General features: G+C 43.8%; 2 protein-coding genes across 3 annotated transcripts in view; one reads left to right on the forward strand and one right to left on the reverse strand.

The window, feature by feature from the left end:
* The window catches only part of USP53 (ubiquitin specific peptidase 53), a 53,473-nt gene extending 42,735 nt beyond the window's left edge, over positions 1-10,738 (forward strand). For both annotated transcript variants that reach the window (XM_055142015.1, XM_055142016.1), the window contains exons 13-16: positions 1,382-2,117; positions 3,099-3,175; positions 7,083-7,179; positions 8,047-10,738. In XM_055142015.1, the coding sequence (XP_054997990.1) occupies positions 1,382-2,117; positions 3,099-3,175; positions 7,083-7,179; positions 8,047-9,049 (1,913 nt within the window). In that variant the 3' untranslated portion in view covers positions 9,050-10,738. The remainder of the gene's footprint in view (positions 1-1,381; positions 2,118-3,098; positions 3,176-7,082; positions 7,180-8,046) is intronic.
* Positions 10,739-11,366: 628 nt separating this feature from the next.
* C6H4orf3 (chromosome 6 C4orf3 homolog) lies at positions 11,367-14,233 on the reverse strand. Its single transcript, XM_055142017.1, has 2 exons — positions 13,928-14,233; positions 11,367-12,623 (listed from the first exon to the last, which is right to left on the reverse strand). Exon 1 carries the CDS (start codon positions 14,175-14,177, stop codon positions 13,965-13,967), a length of 213 nt encoding a protein of 70 aa, XP_054997992.1. The 5' UTR covers positions 14,178-14,233; the 3' UTR covers positions 11,367-12,623; positions 13,928-13,964.
* Positions 14,234-17,453: the final 3,220 nt, after the last annotated feature.

The raw sequence follows: 17,453 nt of genomic DNA on the forward strand, positions 1-17,453 counted from the left end.
CTATCTGGTAGAAAATGGTATTTTGAAATGAAGCTTTTGTTTGTTCTGGGGCAGCACCTGGCAGTGCTCAAGGTTCACTCCTGGCAGATTAAGGGGACCGTACGGGATCCCAGAGATCGAACCTACCCACATGAGCCTAATGTGGGGTGGGAGGATCCTCCCAAACAGTGCTCAGGGAGCCCAGGATCCACTGCGAGCACTGTAGCACCTGGTTTATGGGCCAGACAGTTGAGTGCGTGGGGCTGAGGTGCTGTTTGGGGGCAGCGGTCACTGTGCATCAGGGCTGTCTTCGCGCTTTCTCCCCAGCCCCTTGTGTTGGTTTGCGTGTTTTAACTTTTCAGTATTAAATTCAGTTTCAGTAAAATCATTCAAATGATAATGTTCACATAAAAGCAAGGTTGTTTAGTCAAGTAAAATGAGATTCTTTTTCTGTAGATTCTTAAATTTTCCTCCGTTCCACTATACGTAGTTTCTTGTTCATTTTGAGCATGTCTTATTCTTTTTGGGTTTATGGTCTTTTCTCCATGAACATACCATCGTTTAAGCAATTCTGATGGACTTGAAAGATTTCTTTAAGATTATTGGTACAGTGACATATCCTCACATTTATCTTTGTGTAGTAGTATGTGTAGGGTGTGTTTATTGTTGATTTGTGTAGGGGCTCATTTGCCCTCCCAATTAACCACCCTGCATTCTCACCAACAGTGATGGAATGTCTGTTTCTTCCGTTTTCAGTAGCAGTTAGTTAAACTTCTGAATTTTTGCCAATATGAAAGGGAGCATATATGTTTATAATTTTCACTTAGTAAAATTGATACAGAATGCTTTAGTTCCCGGGCCGGAGAGACAGTTCTGAGTCCTGTTCCCTCTGTGGCCCCTACTATGGCCACTCGAGCATCACTCTGGGTCACTGTTGGGCACAGAGCTAGAAATAGCCACTGAGAACTGATGGGAAGTAGCTGGGAAACAAAACCGGAGTTTCAATTATGATCTTCCGTAGAGTTTTCTTTTTCTTTTTTGGAGCACACTTGGTGAAGCTCAGGGATTACCCCTGGCTCTGAATCCAGGAATTACTCCTGGCGGGCTCAGGGGAGCACATGGGATGCTGGGGATTGAGCCTTGGTCAGCTGTGTGCAAGGCAGGGGCCCTACCCACTGCACTGTTGTCTGGCCCTAGAAATCAGTGTTTGAAGTCAGAACATAGCATCTACATTATTGGGCCTCATTATGCACACTTTTTAAATGGCCCCTTTCAGTCTCAAAAGTACAATGTGAACAAAAATTATAGTTATTTACTTGTCACTGATTGACTCCCAGTCAAGGTATTTGACTTAAAGGTGGCATGAAGAGTAACTCACTAGTGTCTTTACGTGTTTTCAAAGATTTGGTTGCTGAAGACCTTCCTCATTCCAAGCCTGGCCCACCCGCCCCGGATGGCTTCCGACAGCACGGAAATCCACATTTCTATCACAGTCAGGGCAAGGGACCCTGTAAACATGACCGCACTGCCCAGCAGAGCCGGGCTTCGGGACAGACTCCAAGTTCAAGCAAGTCCCAGGTTCTCCCTCAGGGAGAGAAAGTAACCGGCAAAGCTAAGAGTGATGCTGGTACTGGGTATGACACTGACAGCAGCCAGGATTCTCGGGACAGAGGAAGCGGCTCTGTTAGCAGCAGTAAAAGCCGGAACCGCAGCTGGAAGCCCATGAGGGAAACATTAAACGTTGATAGCATTTTCAATGAAAGTGAAAAAAAGCAACATAGCCCCAGACATAAATCAAATAACGCTAGCAAGCTTAAATATAATAAAGATCAGAGCTTGAACGATTGGCCCAAAGAGAACGCAAAGCAAAAGGGTTTGATGACCATATATGAAGATGAAACGAAGCAGGAAACAGGAAGCAGGAGTTCCCTTGAATCTGGTGGGAAGGGAGTGGAAAAAAATAAGGGCCTCAAAGAGACTAAAGTTCATGGTGAGAACTGGCAGATGCAGAGGACCGAGTCTGGATATGAAAGCAGTGATCATATCAGTAACGGATCTGTCAGCCTGGACTCGCCTGTTATTGATGGACACGGTGCAGTTCTGGATGCCAGTGGGGCTAAAGAAACAGTATCCCTGAGGTAATGCACAGGTTAAATGGTGCTTCCCCCCATGTTTCTCTCGGTTCTTGAGGTGACTGTCAAAGTTTAGGGTCAGACAAGTGTAATGGAAATCTCAGAGGTATTGCAGATTATTTGATAGCTCAGTTTTCTGGTTTTGGTAGATATTTTCTGATTTCAAAAACATAATTTTTATCAGATTCGTTAAATACGACATGTGTTATCATTGTGACCACTGAAAACAGTTGATGGGTACTGCAGATTTAAAGTACAGATTCAAATTGCATCCGTAATGGATCATTAAGCCATTTTTATCATTTTTCAATCTAATGCTCATTTTCCATCCATAGTGACTATAACTCAGACTGGGATTGTTTTCTATTTTTGCAACTTTGTTGCATGGAAGAGATGGTTTTCTTTTAGCAACTACTAAGAGTAACCATCTTTTTATTCACTTGATTCTAAACATATTATTGTTGTACATTTTCTCTTTTCTGTGGAAGTTACATAATTTTGCCTAATCAGCTACAGTTTGAGATCATTTGAATAGCTATTTTTGCTTTTAACCTATTCAATCTTAACATTTTGTGATGTTATACCACATGTATTAATAGACTGATTTATAAAACTTACCTGCTCATTCTTTTTTTTTAAAATCAAATATAATAAAATCTTTAGGGGAACTTTTTATTTGACAAAATAATTTTATTAATTCTTGGAAAAGGATAGCATAGTAGAAATATCAAGATTTTATAACCAGATTGATTTAGATTTTAACTATTGGAGAAATTTATTTGACTTGTCATGGCTTTAATTTCCAAATGTAAAACAAGGATAATAGCAGCTTTTTGTATTATTGGGAGATATAAACCAAGTAGTTTGTATTAATGCAACACATGGATATAATTAGTGGTTTAACAAATTTTACTCTCTTTTTGTTAAGGTCAAGTAATAATCAATGATAGCTAATGTGTTTGGTGATACTTTGCTCTGTTTTTCTAGTGACCAGATTAAGACAAGCAACCTAAATATAGACCGCTCTAACTGTACCTCTCAGCAGAACAGAAGTCACATGGAAGGTAAAGATTTTATTTAAATATATTGCAATGCTAACAGTAAAGAATGAACCACAGGGCAATGGAGAGAGAACACGTCGGGTAGGGTGCTTGCCTTGCATGTGGCCAACCGGTTTTGTTCCCAGCACCACATTTGGTCCGTCAAGTCCTACCAGGAGTGATCTGTGACTAGAGAGGCAGAAGTAATCCCATAGCACAGCCAGTGTTGCCCAAACTCCGCCCACCTGCAAAAAATAAATTTAAATGAATGAAATCATGGTAATAAGAATGAGGCTGTGAACTGATAAGCTCATGGTTAGGGCTGGAGAGAGAACTCAGCAGACTGAGCAGCCTGTGAACGCAGAGCCAGGAGTGTCCCCCTGAGGACCGCTATCTGTGGCCCCCAAACAAGCAGCCCGTTCTTGATGAATGAGAGTAGGATTTGGGAGAAATCATGGCTTTGAAACTAAAGGATGAACGTGTGCGGAGTGCCAGAGCAGGGCAGTGTATCAGCCAGCATCAGCTAGGACGCTCCCCGCTCTCAGTGTCTTCGTCCTAGCCTGTTTCTTGGTACAATCCCTGTGGAGTGTGGTCGGCTTAGTCTCAGGAATGAATCAGTCAGGCCCGGACTGCAGGGGCACCATCTCAAGACCGGCTCTGGATCATCGCCAGGCTGTGGGGAGGACAAAGGTGGAGAACCAGGTGTGAGTTCTTGATACTTGAGCCAGATGTGATAATGCACGAACTCTCATAGGCCGTTGGCCAAGGCAAATCCCCTAGCTTGGCCTGATTCCAAAGAAGGTGGGAAAGCGCAGTTTTACAGTGACTGGACGCTGAACTGAAATATGTCTGAACGGTCCTGTCCACTACTGGAGAAAAGGACATAGAGTGAGAATGAGAAACTACTGAGAAGGTTCAGACGAGGGTCAGTAAGGACCGCTGGGTGGTATTATCTAGGAGATGTGTAGAAACCAAAGAAAATGAGGAAATAGCTGGACACATTTGAGCGAAATCGAGGAAAAAGATGTGTGAAGAGACTCTTGAGTCCCTATCGAGGATACTGCTTTCAAATTTTAGAATTCACAAATTATAAGGGATCTAATTTTCATAGTAGTGAGCCATGAACAGATTTTCAAGTTTGTTTGTATTCTTTAACATCCTCAAGGCATTTATGGAGATCATTTTTTCAGAATATTGACGTTAAATGTGGTTGCATACAAAATTACTCTGTTTTCATTACGTTGTAGAATATCAAAAGGAAACACTTATATTAAGGAAATAGCTTTCCTTTCCCATATTGAAATGTCTCGCCTGTTTTAAAGATCTGATAAAAGTCCAGTAATCAAGTATTACAGGAAACAGTAAAGGGCTGGCTAGAAGTCAACAGCAGAGGGTGGTGAGCCCGAACAATAAACGGCAAGTTTAGTATTCTTTTCGAAATGCTGCTTGCTTCCTGCTAGTAATACACACACAAGGCCACGGAGATTTTGATGTCAAGAGTGCATTGCTACGAGAGCTTTGTAGTCACTTTCCTTATATGAAAGAATACGTCGTGTGTATGTGTGCGTGTGTGTGGCCAGTGTTTGAACTCGGAGCTCTAACCCAAGCCGTATCCCTTGCCCTTCCAATTTTGTTCACTCTGCTAAAATGCACCTCACGTTCGCTGTTCTAACCACTTTTCAGCGCCAATCCAGTGGTTTTCCGTCCATTCACATTGTTCTGCAACCACCACCATCATCCCTCTCTAGACACTCTTTCCTGCTCCCAAAATGGACACGGTAGCCACGAAACTACCCGCTTCCCCCAGCCCTTCAGCTCCTGGCGGCTTCGTGCTTGCAGGCGCCTTACCACGGGCCCATCTCTGTCCCTGGGAATGACGTCTGATGTACTGAGCTTAGAAGCATAGTTCTTTCAGATAACCTTTGTCCCGCGATGTCTCTGGATGTCCTTGCGACACGGAGCCTATTGTGTGGACCTACCCGTACCCCCACCCCACTAGCCCATCTGGCTATGTCAGAGGTTTTTGTCTACCTGAATCTTGCCCCATGTGGATTTTTTTCCCAAATAAGGTATAATTTTTGGCACTAAGTATGGTTTTCTTATTTCACTCCTGTTTCTCATAATATGGGAACACACTTGCATCACTGACCCTAAGAATCACTTTAAATTATATCAGTAGCTAAAAGACTTAGGAAATAAGAGACCCTTAGAAACGTTTTTATTTTCAAACTTTGACAACATAAGTTAATTTTAGCCTATTTGTAAGCTGCTTTATGTTTACTTAATGGTAGATAACTTAAAGTCTGTAATAATGCTGTTAAAATTATTTCATTGTTTTTTTCTTCATTGATGAGATATTTACATAGATTTCTCTGTGTAAATGTTACTGTGAGTTATGCTGCAAAGTATCGGCTCCTGTTCAGCTATTTATTAATAACTGTATACAAGGCTATTATTTTGTATGCTTGTTGAAATTCTGTGGTGCCATTAGATAGTTTTAGGTCTTTTTCTTGTTATGAGCCACTTATGGGGAAATTTCAACTGCCTTCAATTCCATTCGAGACAAGAAATGAGGTATTCCAAAGTCCACAGTCAGAGAAAGTACCAGTTATTTGGAGAGTACAGTCTTGTTATGCGGGACTGGAATGCCTGCATGGAAATTGTGAGGTGAGGGATGGGGGAAGCCGAGTCCTGATGAAACCTTGGTGCTATTTTTAGACTCCGCAGAGAGGCCCGGAGGAGGAGACAGTGGCATGTTCCTGTTGGTACTTCAGAAAAGACGGCTGGCGGCTCCATACAGGGGGGACTAGGGAGCGGTGGGAGAAAATGAGTAAGATGATGAGTTCAGTTGCCGAGGAAAAAGGCAAGAGGACATAAGGCAGCAGCAGTATTTGGGAAGGTCTGAGAGAGGACATGGGCAGTAGAGCTAGATTTTTAGATTTTTAGGGTGAGACCAAGGGGTCACACCACCATTTACCAAGTTCAGGAATATAGGAGGAAGGAGTGGACCTTGCAGGGCTGGAGGGAGAGAGCTCAGGGGCTGAGCCCCAGTGCTGCATGCAAAAGGACCAGGTTCCATCCCTGAGCACCTCTGGGAGGGGCCCCCAGATGCAGGGCCAGATGTAGCTGGATTCTGGCTCTTGAGTGTCTAGTTTTTGTAATTTGTAGTATTATATTTTGAAATTTCAGGCAACAAGAGTAACATGTACATAGTCAGTTTTACTTCATTGTTATATGTCTGTTTTAAATTTAGGTCATCTTTTCGGACAAAGTATATTTTCTGATTTCTTGAATATTGGACCTAGGGATATTTTTGGATACACTGCCAAGATTGGCATTATTCTGTGCCAAGTGTTAAAATTGGATGGTCTTAGATTTGCAGAGAACCCAGAGCCAAAATTCCCAGTAAAGACACATGGATGGCTGTGTCAGCAGAGGAGAAAATAGCACATCTATTTTAAGTTCATTGGAATTTTGAAGTCAGACCTCTTGGTTGAGTGCCTGTTGTAGAGATATTAAATTTTCAACTATATTTTTAAAAACTCTCTGCTGCCTCCTACTGTCCATTGAGGGGAGACCTTGATAAAAAACCTTTAAGGACCAAGAATATAATATTTTCTTATGTTTCTGTGTGTAATAGAATTATGAATAAGTTAATTTAAGGGACAAGTTAAGTAAATTTAATATTTTAAGTTAAAAATCAGTAGATGGAAAATTATAATGTATTTTGAATTAAGAAAGTTCGAATGATAACAAAATGAGGAAAGAGCTATTCGTTCATATAAGGATTCATAAAATAGATACTGTTTGAGCTGAGTCTTGAAACATTCGTTTTTATTTGTTTATTTTCTAGAATAACCTGAGAAGTTTAAGCAGGATGAATTCTAAAACATTATTTAGATGATTTTATTTTACCCTTTCATTTCCTCAGGCTTTAGAAAAGAAATCAAGAATTTGGAAGTGGGTCGTTTATCCCATGACTCGCACTCAGAATCACATCTACAAATAAAAACTTCTTTGACGAGAAGGTAATCGTGGATATTTGGAAAGATTACAATCTTTTTATTAGACGCACTTCTATCAGAATGACATAATAGATGCGTGTAATATTTACTGCTTTGAAAGGAATAGCCTTACAGTATTATGATGCCTCTCTTAAATTGGGGAATCTGTAAAATAGGGTTAGAGGTTTTACAGAATAGACATGATTATTATAGCATCCTGATTTTATAAAATAAAAAGTTTGAGCAGTTAAAATCTGAGGAGAGCATTTACCACTTACCTGCTTAGCAAGGCCTCACGCCTTTTCTTTGTTTGGCTCTGATTGAATCCCATGCTGTGTGAGAAAAATAATTGAAATACACAAGGAAAAATATTTTGCAGTGTGATAACGATTCATCTTCACATTAGAAGTTAACAATGGCCCAAATATAGGTCATATTGATTTAACTAGATTATTTCTAATTAGAACATTATCATTATAGCATTATAAACAAAATGGAAGTCGTCCTGTTTTCCGTAAAACTTGTGATGCTGTTGGTAGGGCAGTGCTACTGTAGCATTTTCCTTAAACCCTTGCCATATTTCATCACAAATATAATTATTTCTGTTTGTAGATTGATACGGGATTTTTCCTAGTACTTCTAGTAGGATTTTCATTTCGGTAATGGCAGGTCTTTTTGGTAAGCACTGTTCTGTCCTGGTCCAAAGACTATGGATTCAGAAAGTGACACGTTATTGCATTCAAATACCTTCTCATTTCTGTTCCATCACAGAGATAGCACAGACTATATAGTAGGAAGCTAAACTAAGGGACCAATATTTGGTTTTTTTTTTCCCTCTGGCTTTGTATATTGCATATGGTCAGATAGCTTAGGCTCTGATTTATCTTTCAGGTCACATCCACGTGAAACCAGTGGGAAGTTACTCTCTTCATCCAATCCACAGACACTCAGAGACCACCCGGCAAAAGAGCATATCCACCATCCAGAGGAACAGAAACTTGAGAAGTCAAGTGAACCCAAATTTTCTGAGCGGCTTCATGTGGAAAATAATGAGAGAACAGGTTTACTTTCTCCCACTGAGGAGAATTCTGCTTCTGGCAAGAGAGCAAACAGCAATGAAACAGGTGCCACATCTCCTTTGTGGTCTGCCCACGTGAGAACTGTTGGGGCAAACCCAGACGCTGGCTCTCTCGGTCAGCAGCAAATGAAGATGGAGCAGTGTTACTCAGAAAACTCTCTGTCCAGGGACCATATCGTTCCGTCAGCCTGCAGATGCGAGGGTTGTCAGATGCCAAAACTTGTTTGCCAGAATCCACCACCTCCTTTGCCACCAAAGAAATATGCTATGAACACCGTGCCACGGTCAGGGAAAAGTGATCCCACGCCTGACACCAAACTGACAGAGACGAGTAAAGCTACTTTCTCCAGTCTCCCGAAGCACGGTGCTCTCGGCCCAGCATCGGAGCAAGGGCTCGAGGCGAATCCCTGTGTGAATGATGAACGAATGAGGGAAACATTTCAAGGCAAAGAGCAGGTTGGCAGCACCCCGGGCTTGGCATCTGGCTCGGCAGCTAATGATTTTCAAGCAGACTTGGGTTTCAAGCAGACAGTGGTTGATGCTTTTTGCCAACCAGAAATAGACTCTGTTTCTCCCGGCCCAAATGAGACCATTTCATTAACCACCTATTTCTCAGTTGACAGCTGCATGACTGATACTTACAGACTGAAATACCATCAGAGGCCCAAGCTCTGTTTCCCAGAGAACAGTGGATTTGGTCATGATAATTCACTTTCTCAGAGTGAAAGAGGACTAGGGCCCACGTTAAATAGTAGCTTTGGCCCAAATTGTCCTTCTGAGCAAAAATACAAGCCTAACACTCATTGTGATCGGTAAATGGTGAACTGGCAAGCTTCTCAGAGAACATGACGGCTTGAGAGGAATCGACTGACCAAACCTAGTGATAAATGAAATTAAAACTACATTTTTTAAGTCAATAATCACTTTAACTTTATACATGTGTATATAGATATATTTTATTTCAAAATTTTGTGATGATAAATGTATTAAATATTTTAGAAACTTTCTCTTTTCATGCCATGAAAGTCAGGAGGTATGCAAAATATTTTTACTGTCTGCTGCAGGTGAATCAAGATGTAATTTGTTCCTTTGTGTCTAGGAGGCCCATGAGTATTAAAGTAACCAAACTCACACGTATGTAGGTTGGTAAACCATGCTCACTGAGAAATACCAGGTAATACATAGTGTAGTCAAAGCAGTATTTGCTTTATGAAGCACTTTCCAATGGGTAACCGAGAGAGGGCTTCACCCATTTGTTTTTGACTTCTGTGATAGTCTATTGCAAATGATCCATATAAGTGTCTTAAAATTTATTTTTTAAGTTGACCCATGAAGCGGATAACATTTGGGGGAAAAAGAAAGCCTTAATGATACAGCAATTCTAAATTAAATTATCAAGGCCAGGACGGGAGAAACTTGGTTTTGCTTTATTTTCAAACCTTTATGGAATGCCTAATTTACATGACTGTGTTCATAAGCATCACTTTATCCACATAAGCTAAAAATAATGAAAAGACTTTAGTCATTTTTCTTGTTACATTTTTTTTCTAACTTTATATGAAATGTAAAAGATTTTTACTTTGGTTTGGCTTGTTCTGGGCTGCTAATAACCAGTGTTAGGAATCAGCCCAGAGCCTTCCCCTTGGGAATGTCACTGTGATTGCCTCAGTTTTTCACTTTAAATCTTACTTAATTACAGGCTATCAGTTCACTTGACTGGTTTTCGTAGTCTTGAATTTGCAAAACCCTTCTTGGTTTCTAGAGGAAGCTTCTGCTTTTAGTGTGGAGGGTTTAATTTTAATGAAATGTATCATGTAAGCATCTTTATTCTAAACAAATAGTAATTTTACCTCAACTACATTCATGGAGACGACTTTAATAAAGGAAATTTTCATTTATGTTGATAATCTTACAAGTAGAATTAGTTACCCTGCCTTATTTTATTATCACTTTATATTTAGCTGGTAAGCTGTAGCCTACTTTCGTATTACCCACTCCAGAGAATTGAATTACAGAATTTAAAAGTTCCTTACACATATTAACAGATGCTTCATCCTTAAGTTAACAATGTTACAATTAATTAGTAAATTTAAGATTTTTACCAAATTAATCAACTGCATTCCAAAATGTTGAATGATTAAGAACGAACATTTCCAAAGAAATAAAAAAATCATTGCTTGTAGTTTAACCTCAGCTACCCACTGATGGTCAAATTGTGTCTGCCACATAAGTTCTTAATTGTTTTTTCTAACTTCAACAGGTGATTACATTCTCTCAGTTCAGAAATACTTGAGTGTTCGCTTAAGTGAATTATATCTTTGAAAGAAAGATTATTTTTAACAGGACTTTTAGTATGGAGGATTTGTATATATTGTAAAGTTTGTTAAACTGTATTTGAAGTGTCAGTGTATTTAATACTTTTGTAACATTGTAAAATACTAGAGAAAATGGTTTACTTCAATTATTTTTAACAACTTTCAATGTAGATTAAAAGATTGCCTGTCATTTCATGTTTAAAAATGTATCTGAAATATTTAAACTAGTTCTGATATATAATAGCAGTCTAACAGATTTATAGCTGGGGGAAGTGTGGAGTGTGTGCTTGCGAGTGCAGGTGTGTGTGTGTGTGTGTGTGTGTGTGTGTGTGTGTGTGTGTGTGAGTGAGTGAGAGAGAGAGAGAGAGAGAGAGAGAGAGAGAGAGAGAGAGAGAGAGAGGACTGAAAGCAAACCTCATTCATGACCCATGTGCTTCACCACTGAGTTAATGTGTGTGTGTGTGTGTGTATTACAGAGGACTGAATCCAAACCTCATTCTTGTGACCCATGCATTTCACCACTGAGCTAGTGTGTGTGTGTGTGTGTTACAGGGGACTAAATCCAAACCTCATTCTTGTGACCCATGTGCTTCACCACAGAGCTAGTTTTCTTCCCTTTTAGGTTTCTTTCCAACTCACAACTGAATTGCAAATATAAAATACCTACAATTTTACTTTTGATCAGACTATATTATATGAACTTTGGTTTCCATGTTCATCCAACCACCCCCTGTAGGGATTATGTATTTTAGAGCAAACAGAAGTAAACTTAAAGTATACCATTTAACCTGGTACCCAAAAGAGCAAGTCACACCAAGTTAAGCTCTATAACAAACATTTATTAGACAAAGTGTATACAATCTGATATTCTCAATGAAATTTCAGTTGTTTCTCTATTTGATTCAATTTTTGTATAACTGGTTATCTAAAGAGAGAGGCAACACCCTAAGGGGTATCATTAATCTTGTAGTTGGCATTAGACAAATAAAATAATCTTAAATCAGTCCCTAAGATTTCATTCTAATCCTAAATGCCATTCCTCAAAGGCAGAGGATGTACTGTTTACCATGCCCGTGCCCTTTTCCAAGGGAGGGATTATCCCCAAAATAATTTAGACACCTTATTTATGTCCAATGGCACCAATTTCAGTGAGTCCAATTCTGATCTATAAAGAGTAGCTATTATAAAACAGGAGTACCTTCTCACAGGGTAGAAGCATTAGATTTGGGAGTGCAACCTCTGACTGAAAATGATTAAGTCCTAGGATGTAAGTTCATACTAACTAACGTCAGCTCAATGAAGGAATGGTTTCAGTCTGTTCTGTTCCCTGCTGTCATGGACCCGTAATGTGCAAATAGCTGCTGAAGGAATAAATATGCTACTTCGCTGCAGTATTCGAGTTACAGACAAAAATGCCTGTTACGCTTGCAAACATTCTTAATGCAACCATAATAATAGGCTTGAAACAACCTATTTTAGCAAATTCAAGAGTTTAAAGGGAAGGAGAGGAAGTGTCAAAGGACAATCTAGCTCTCCACACTGGGTATTAGGTGCTGCCTTCAGATCTTACCCACCTGGCAACTGTAAAAGAATGGGACTTACACTGGAGACTGCTTGTTTTAACTCAGAATTCTCCCCTTTATTATTTTACCATCTGTGCATGATAGAACACTGGCCCACCCTGAAAATGTTATTTTTCTCCCCCTCCCCGTATTAGCTTTCACTTGAGGTAAATATGGATTTTCCATTTTGTTTTACACTTGCAATGTTACTTTATTAACTGCTTTTCTTAAAGATAACTAAACCTTTATGGTTTTATATTCAGTAAAGCCATCAAGTGTGTGAAGAAGTTTTAAATATAAGTCACAGTCCAGTTTTAGTAAGTTAGCTATAAATAAGATCATTAGCCATTCAATACAGTCCCCAAATGAGTAACGTTATAGAAAATGAAAAGTCCTTCAGAAGTCTGAACTTGTTTTACAATCTTGTTTGTCTTCTATGTTGAAGTTTGTAGCCTCATTTTCAGAATCTACTCCAGAAGGCAACTTCTTAATTTAGGTAGCAGGCAAACCACTCTGCAAAAAAAGAAGCATGTCAACAATGTTTAATTTCTTTTCCTCTTAATATTTAGTTCAACTTCTGAAAATCTGGATTCATAGTCACTTGCCTACTTCTGATCGTTTATATTGATCAGGGGGAAAAAAACACACACCTGGGCCATCCCAAGACATCCGTTTTCTACTCCGCTAAAAAAATTCAAATTGTAAAACAAGAACAAAACTCCACACTATTTGAGGTACGCTACCCAGGCTGCAGGGGGAGGGTGAACATTCTGGTTCGAAAAAGATTTTTTATAGATAACCTTCCTTTGTTCTTCCGTTCGCACCCCAGCAACCCTCTACCGTCAAACTTGTTGTACTGTCCAAGAGACCACGAGACCCCAGATGCCCTGTCAATGCCCAGATCTTTGCCAGACTTGGGGGCGGGGTGGGGAAGAGAAGCAGCTGCTAGCTCTGCCGCCTGCCTGGAGGGAGTGAACTGGCCGGAACGCGCCAACTCCCCGGTGCTTGGAGCTTAGTGCGTCTGTGTGCGCGCGCAGCTCTCGCACTCCCTCCCGCGGCCCCATCTCCCGTCCTCAGCTCAGGCCGGTCCTGCTCCAGCCACTTCGCCCCCTACTAGCTGCTGGGTCCCGGGCTGTCTGCCCCCTCCCCCAACCCTGCGCCCTCTCATTCATTCCCTGCCAACACTTTCTTTCTAGAGCGAGGGGGTCCTCTGAGCTCAAACTGCAGGATTTTGTGCCGGATCCTCGGGCGTGTGACAATTGTCTTGGTGTGTGTGTATGGGGGAGGGGGGACGAAGAGGGGTGAGAGGGAATCAAGAGGCCTCAAGGAGCGAGTGGCCCAGGTTCCACCCCGGGAGCAGAGCGGTGCGGGTCGGGGCACCCGGTAAGAAGCGGGCAGCCTGCGACCTGACCCGCCGCTTCCTGCCCGGGTGCCCGCGGCCACAGCCGTCGCTCGGTCGGGCCACCCGGGTTGCGTCTGGGCCGGGCAGTTCGCAAACGGTTCTTAGAGGCAAACTCTCGGAGGCGCCTTCGCCCTGACCACCTGTCTGCCGCTGGTGCCCGCGGGGCCGGCAGGACAGTCCAGTTCCGGGATGCTCACGGGGCAGTGGCGGGAGCGCGGGCGACCACACCCCGCCGCCCGGCTCCCAAAGGACCAACGACGAGGCCGGGTCTGAGTCCCCTAGTCTCGGGGGGGGAGACCCCCACTGGGCCCTTCCCGCGCCGGTCCCCGTCCCAAGACCTCCCCAGCAGCCCCCCGGGTCAGCTCGGGAGCGGCCGCGCCTCCCGCCCCCGCCCCCCGGGGTCGCCCAGGCTCACCGCGCTCCTCGCCCCTCCGGCGGCGCCCGCGGGGGGCTCACGAGGGCAGGAAATACACCAAGAGGAACAGCGCCAGGTCGAAGAGGATGAAGAGCCACAGATCCAGCCAGTACGAGTGCTTCGGGCACGGCGGCGCCCCGGCGCGCGGCCGCGCGTCGTGGTTCTGCTGCGGCCCCCCGGCGGCGTCCCCCGCGCCGCGCCGCTCCCGCACGGCGTCCCGCCCGTTCTCGGCCGCCGCGCGCGCCTGCATCCCGCCGCCGCGGCCGCCCGCCACTCCCGCCGCAGCCACAGCCGCCGCCGCCGCCGCAGCCCGCGCCCGCGCCCGCACTTCCGCCTTCGCCTTCCGGCAGCTGGCACGGGCCAATCACCTTCGCGCTGGCCGGTCGCGCCCCCGGAAACGGGCCTGGGCCCGCCCCTCCCCGCGCGCAGGCGCGCCTGACGCCGGGCGGCCTCCGTGACTCTGCGCACGCCCGCGGCCCCCCGCCCCGCCCCGTGCGCCCGCAGCTTCCTGGCCCAGAGCTGGGTTTTCCGGTTTCGCCGGGAGAAATCCCCTGAGCCAAGTGAACGGGTCACATCCCCATTCTTCGAGGGTGATGAGTGTCACTCCGGAACCACCCCAGAGCTGTCGGAGATGCTTCCCAAGCGGTTCCCTATGGGCCCCGGCTTGTTCCACTAAGTTAATCATTAGAGCATCCTAATTAGGACGGCGTCCTAAAGCATGGTTTTGGTTGGTGGGTGGGTGGTTTGATTTTTTTATTTATTATTTTTTTATTTTATTCTTTTATTGAATCACCATGTGGAAAATTGCAAAGCTTTCAGGTTTAAGTCTCAGTTATACAATGCTCAAACACCCATCCCTTCACCAGTGCACATATTCCACCATCAAGAATCATGGTATACCTCCCCCCTTCCCCCCACCTCCCCAGCCGGTTTGATTTTTTTAAAGGATGGGAGAGTGCAGGATCTGAGAGTTTTGTACTTGTGTACAGTGGGCTGGCCCGAGGTCACTGGCTTCTCTAAAACAGAGACTCCAGTTTGTGCCAAGAAGTGACACCAGCTAGTGGCGATTTTTGTTTTGTTTTGTTTTGTTTTGTTTTGGTCTTTGGGTCATACCCAGGGGTGCTCAATTAACTCCTGGCTCTGCACTCAGGAATCAGTCCTGGTGGTGCTGTGGAGACCATATGGGGTACCGGGGATCAAACCCAGGCCAGCTGCATGCAAGGCAAGTGCCTGCCTGCTGTACTATCACTCAGGCCAACAGCCAAGGAGTATTTCATTATGCGTTTGAATCACATTTTCCTACCATTTATCTACCAGTACACTTTAGTTGGACTGGAGCGATAAGCACGGTGGGTAGGGCGTTTGCTTTGCACGCAACCAACCTGGGTTCTATTCCTCCGTCCCTCTTGGAGAGCCCGGCAAGCTGCCCCGCCCGAGCGGCAGATCCTGGCAAGCTATCCCTGGCGTATTGGATATGCCAAAAACAGTAACAAGTCTCACAATGGAGACATTACTGGTGCCCGCTCGAGCAAATCAATGAACAGGACGACAGTGCTACAGTACAGTTTTGTACCAGTAAAAGGATATCTCTGGGTACAGCAGGTGGGCATGACCAATTAGCTTATAAACTTGTGACTGCTCCTGCAATTCTTGGGAAAACTGCCAACTGTAACCAACAACTGTGCCAACATTGCTTATGTAACCATGGGCGATATAATGTTCTCTGAAGCTAGGGTCAGGGTCCTGGTCAAGACTCCACTGATTGGATGAGACCCGGACTAGCTGGAGCTAGCAATAAAGGTTCCTTGGCTTTTGCATTCTCGTTTGTGGAACTGGACTCTCTGCAAATGGGAAACCCAGAATTTGAGTATAACAGGGGAAAAAAGAATAGGGAAGAGTACTTGCACTGGCGTTGGAGCAACTTGGAGAGACATCCACTAGCATGGCCTGGAAGATAGCTTCACAGGAAGGGAGTGGGGCCCGTTGTCTCAGCAGAGATGGTGGCACAACAACTGAGGCACATTCTAGTCTTTTCCTTTTCCAGAAAACTTCCATATATTCATGAGGGAGGAGTGACCTTGGATGGTTGAGGAAGTTACAATGACCATAGTTGCTTCTGACTGAGAATCATCACAAAGGTGGTTTTTTAAAATTTTTTTATTTTTTGAATCACTGTGTCACCGTGAGATACAGTTACAAAGCTCTCATGATTAAGTTGCAGTCATACAATGTTCCATCCCTCCACCAGTGTACATTTCCCAGCACCAATATCTCCCATATCCCTCCTGCCACCACCGCAGCCTGCCTCGATGGTAGGCTGGCTCTCTCTCTCTCTCTCTCTCTCTCTCTCTCTCTCTCTCTCTCTCTCTCTCTCTCTCTCTCTCTCTCTCCCTATCTATCTATCTATCTATCTATCTATCTATCTATCTCTTGCTTGCTCGCTCTCACCTTGTTTTCATTTTCCCTAACTCCAGGGAGTCAACCACATGGGCAGGGAACGTTCACCTGTCTCCGCTTTGGATTTCCACCTGTGCCTGCACAAGACTTAAATAAGGCAAGCTGAGCCACACGGGAGAAAAGGCTGCCAAGAGTCACTCTCCTCTGGCCATCAGATGCATTTTCCTGTCCTGGCTCAGGAGCAGGGTTTAGAGGGGGATACCGCCTTTCCCAGGGCACAAATCTGGTCCTACATCCAGGAAGAAAAAGGTTCCCATGTCCTTGCTGTTTCTCATGCGCCTTTGATTTCATGTTACTAGAATGTCAGAGTGGAGTGTTTGGAATCCAATGCCCTGAAGGGCATCACTTCCCTGGTGTGAAACGTCTGGAAATGTCCTTGAAAAGCCGAATCGAGTTTCTGGAGAAAAAAAAAGGTGTAGCTGAGGGACCGAGTCGCCATAGAGGGAGAGAAGTGAATGGAAACAATGGAAAGCAACCAATGTGAGCACATTTCCCAGCTGATTAGGTTAAATCATCTCCCTGATGGTCAAAGCCAGTGGAACGAGCTGGATTTTTCTGCCTGTTTCATCAGATGGAGTGGGTTTATCTTGTCCTTCAGACAAAGTTGGGTGTGTTCAGGGTGGTATAGCTGGAGACTATCTCGTGCGTCAGAAGGTACAGGTTTGGCCCTGCGTGTGCCAAGGAAATTCCTAATAATTATTCCTTCACCATGACTGCACAGGCTTCCCTGGGTCAGACCGTCCAGGCTGAACTAATGCTTGGTAATGTTCTCATGCTGATTGGGAACTTCTGTCCTAGTACCATGGGGAAATTTAGACCTGCCTTTTCTAAGCAGTTTTTCCCCAAGCATGAGGTGGGGTGCAGATCTTGATTATAAAACCAACTTAGTGCTAAGATACACAAGTGAACTTTAACATTTGGGCTGCTCTATTTTTTGAGGTACTACTTTCTGACGAAGAATCCTTAGTTTGTCACCTGAAGGGGCTTTTAAGAAGCAGTAGCTGGCACTTAGAAGGCACCAGGATTTGGAGTCCACATAATCCCAATCACCTAACTGGGAATTTTTATG

This window comes from Sorex araneus, chromosome 6, assembly GCF_027595985.1.
Source record: "Sorex araneus isolate mSorAra2 chromosome 6, mSorAra2.pri, whole genome shotgun sequence".
Classification (NCBI taxonomy): Eukaryota; Metazoa; Chordata; class Mammalia; order Eulipotyphla; family Soricidae; genus Sorex; species Sorex araneus.

Coding starts and splice junctions, on each gene's coding strand:
- C6H4orf3 (XM_055142017.1), bottom strand. CDS start 14,177: ATGCAGGCGCGCGCGGCGGCCGAGAACGGGCGGGACGCCGTGCGGGAG.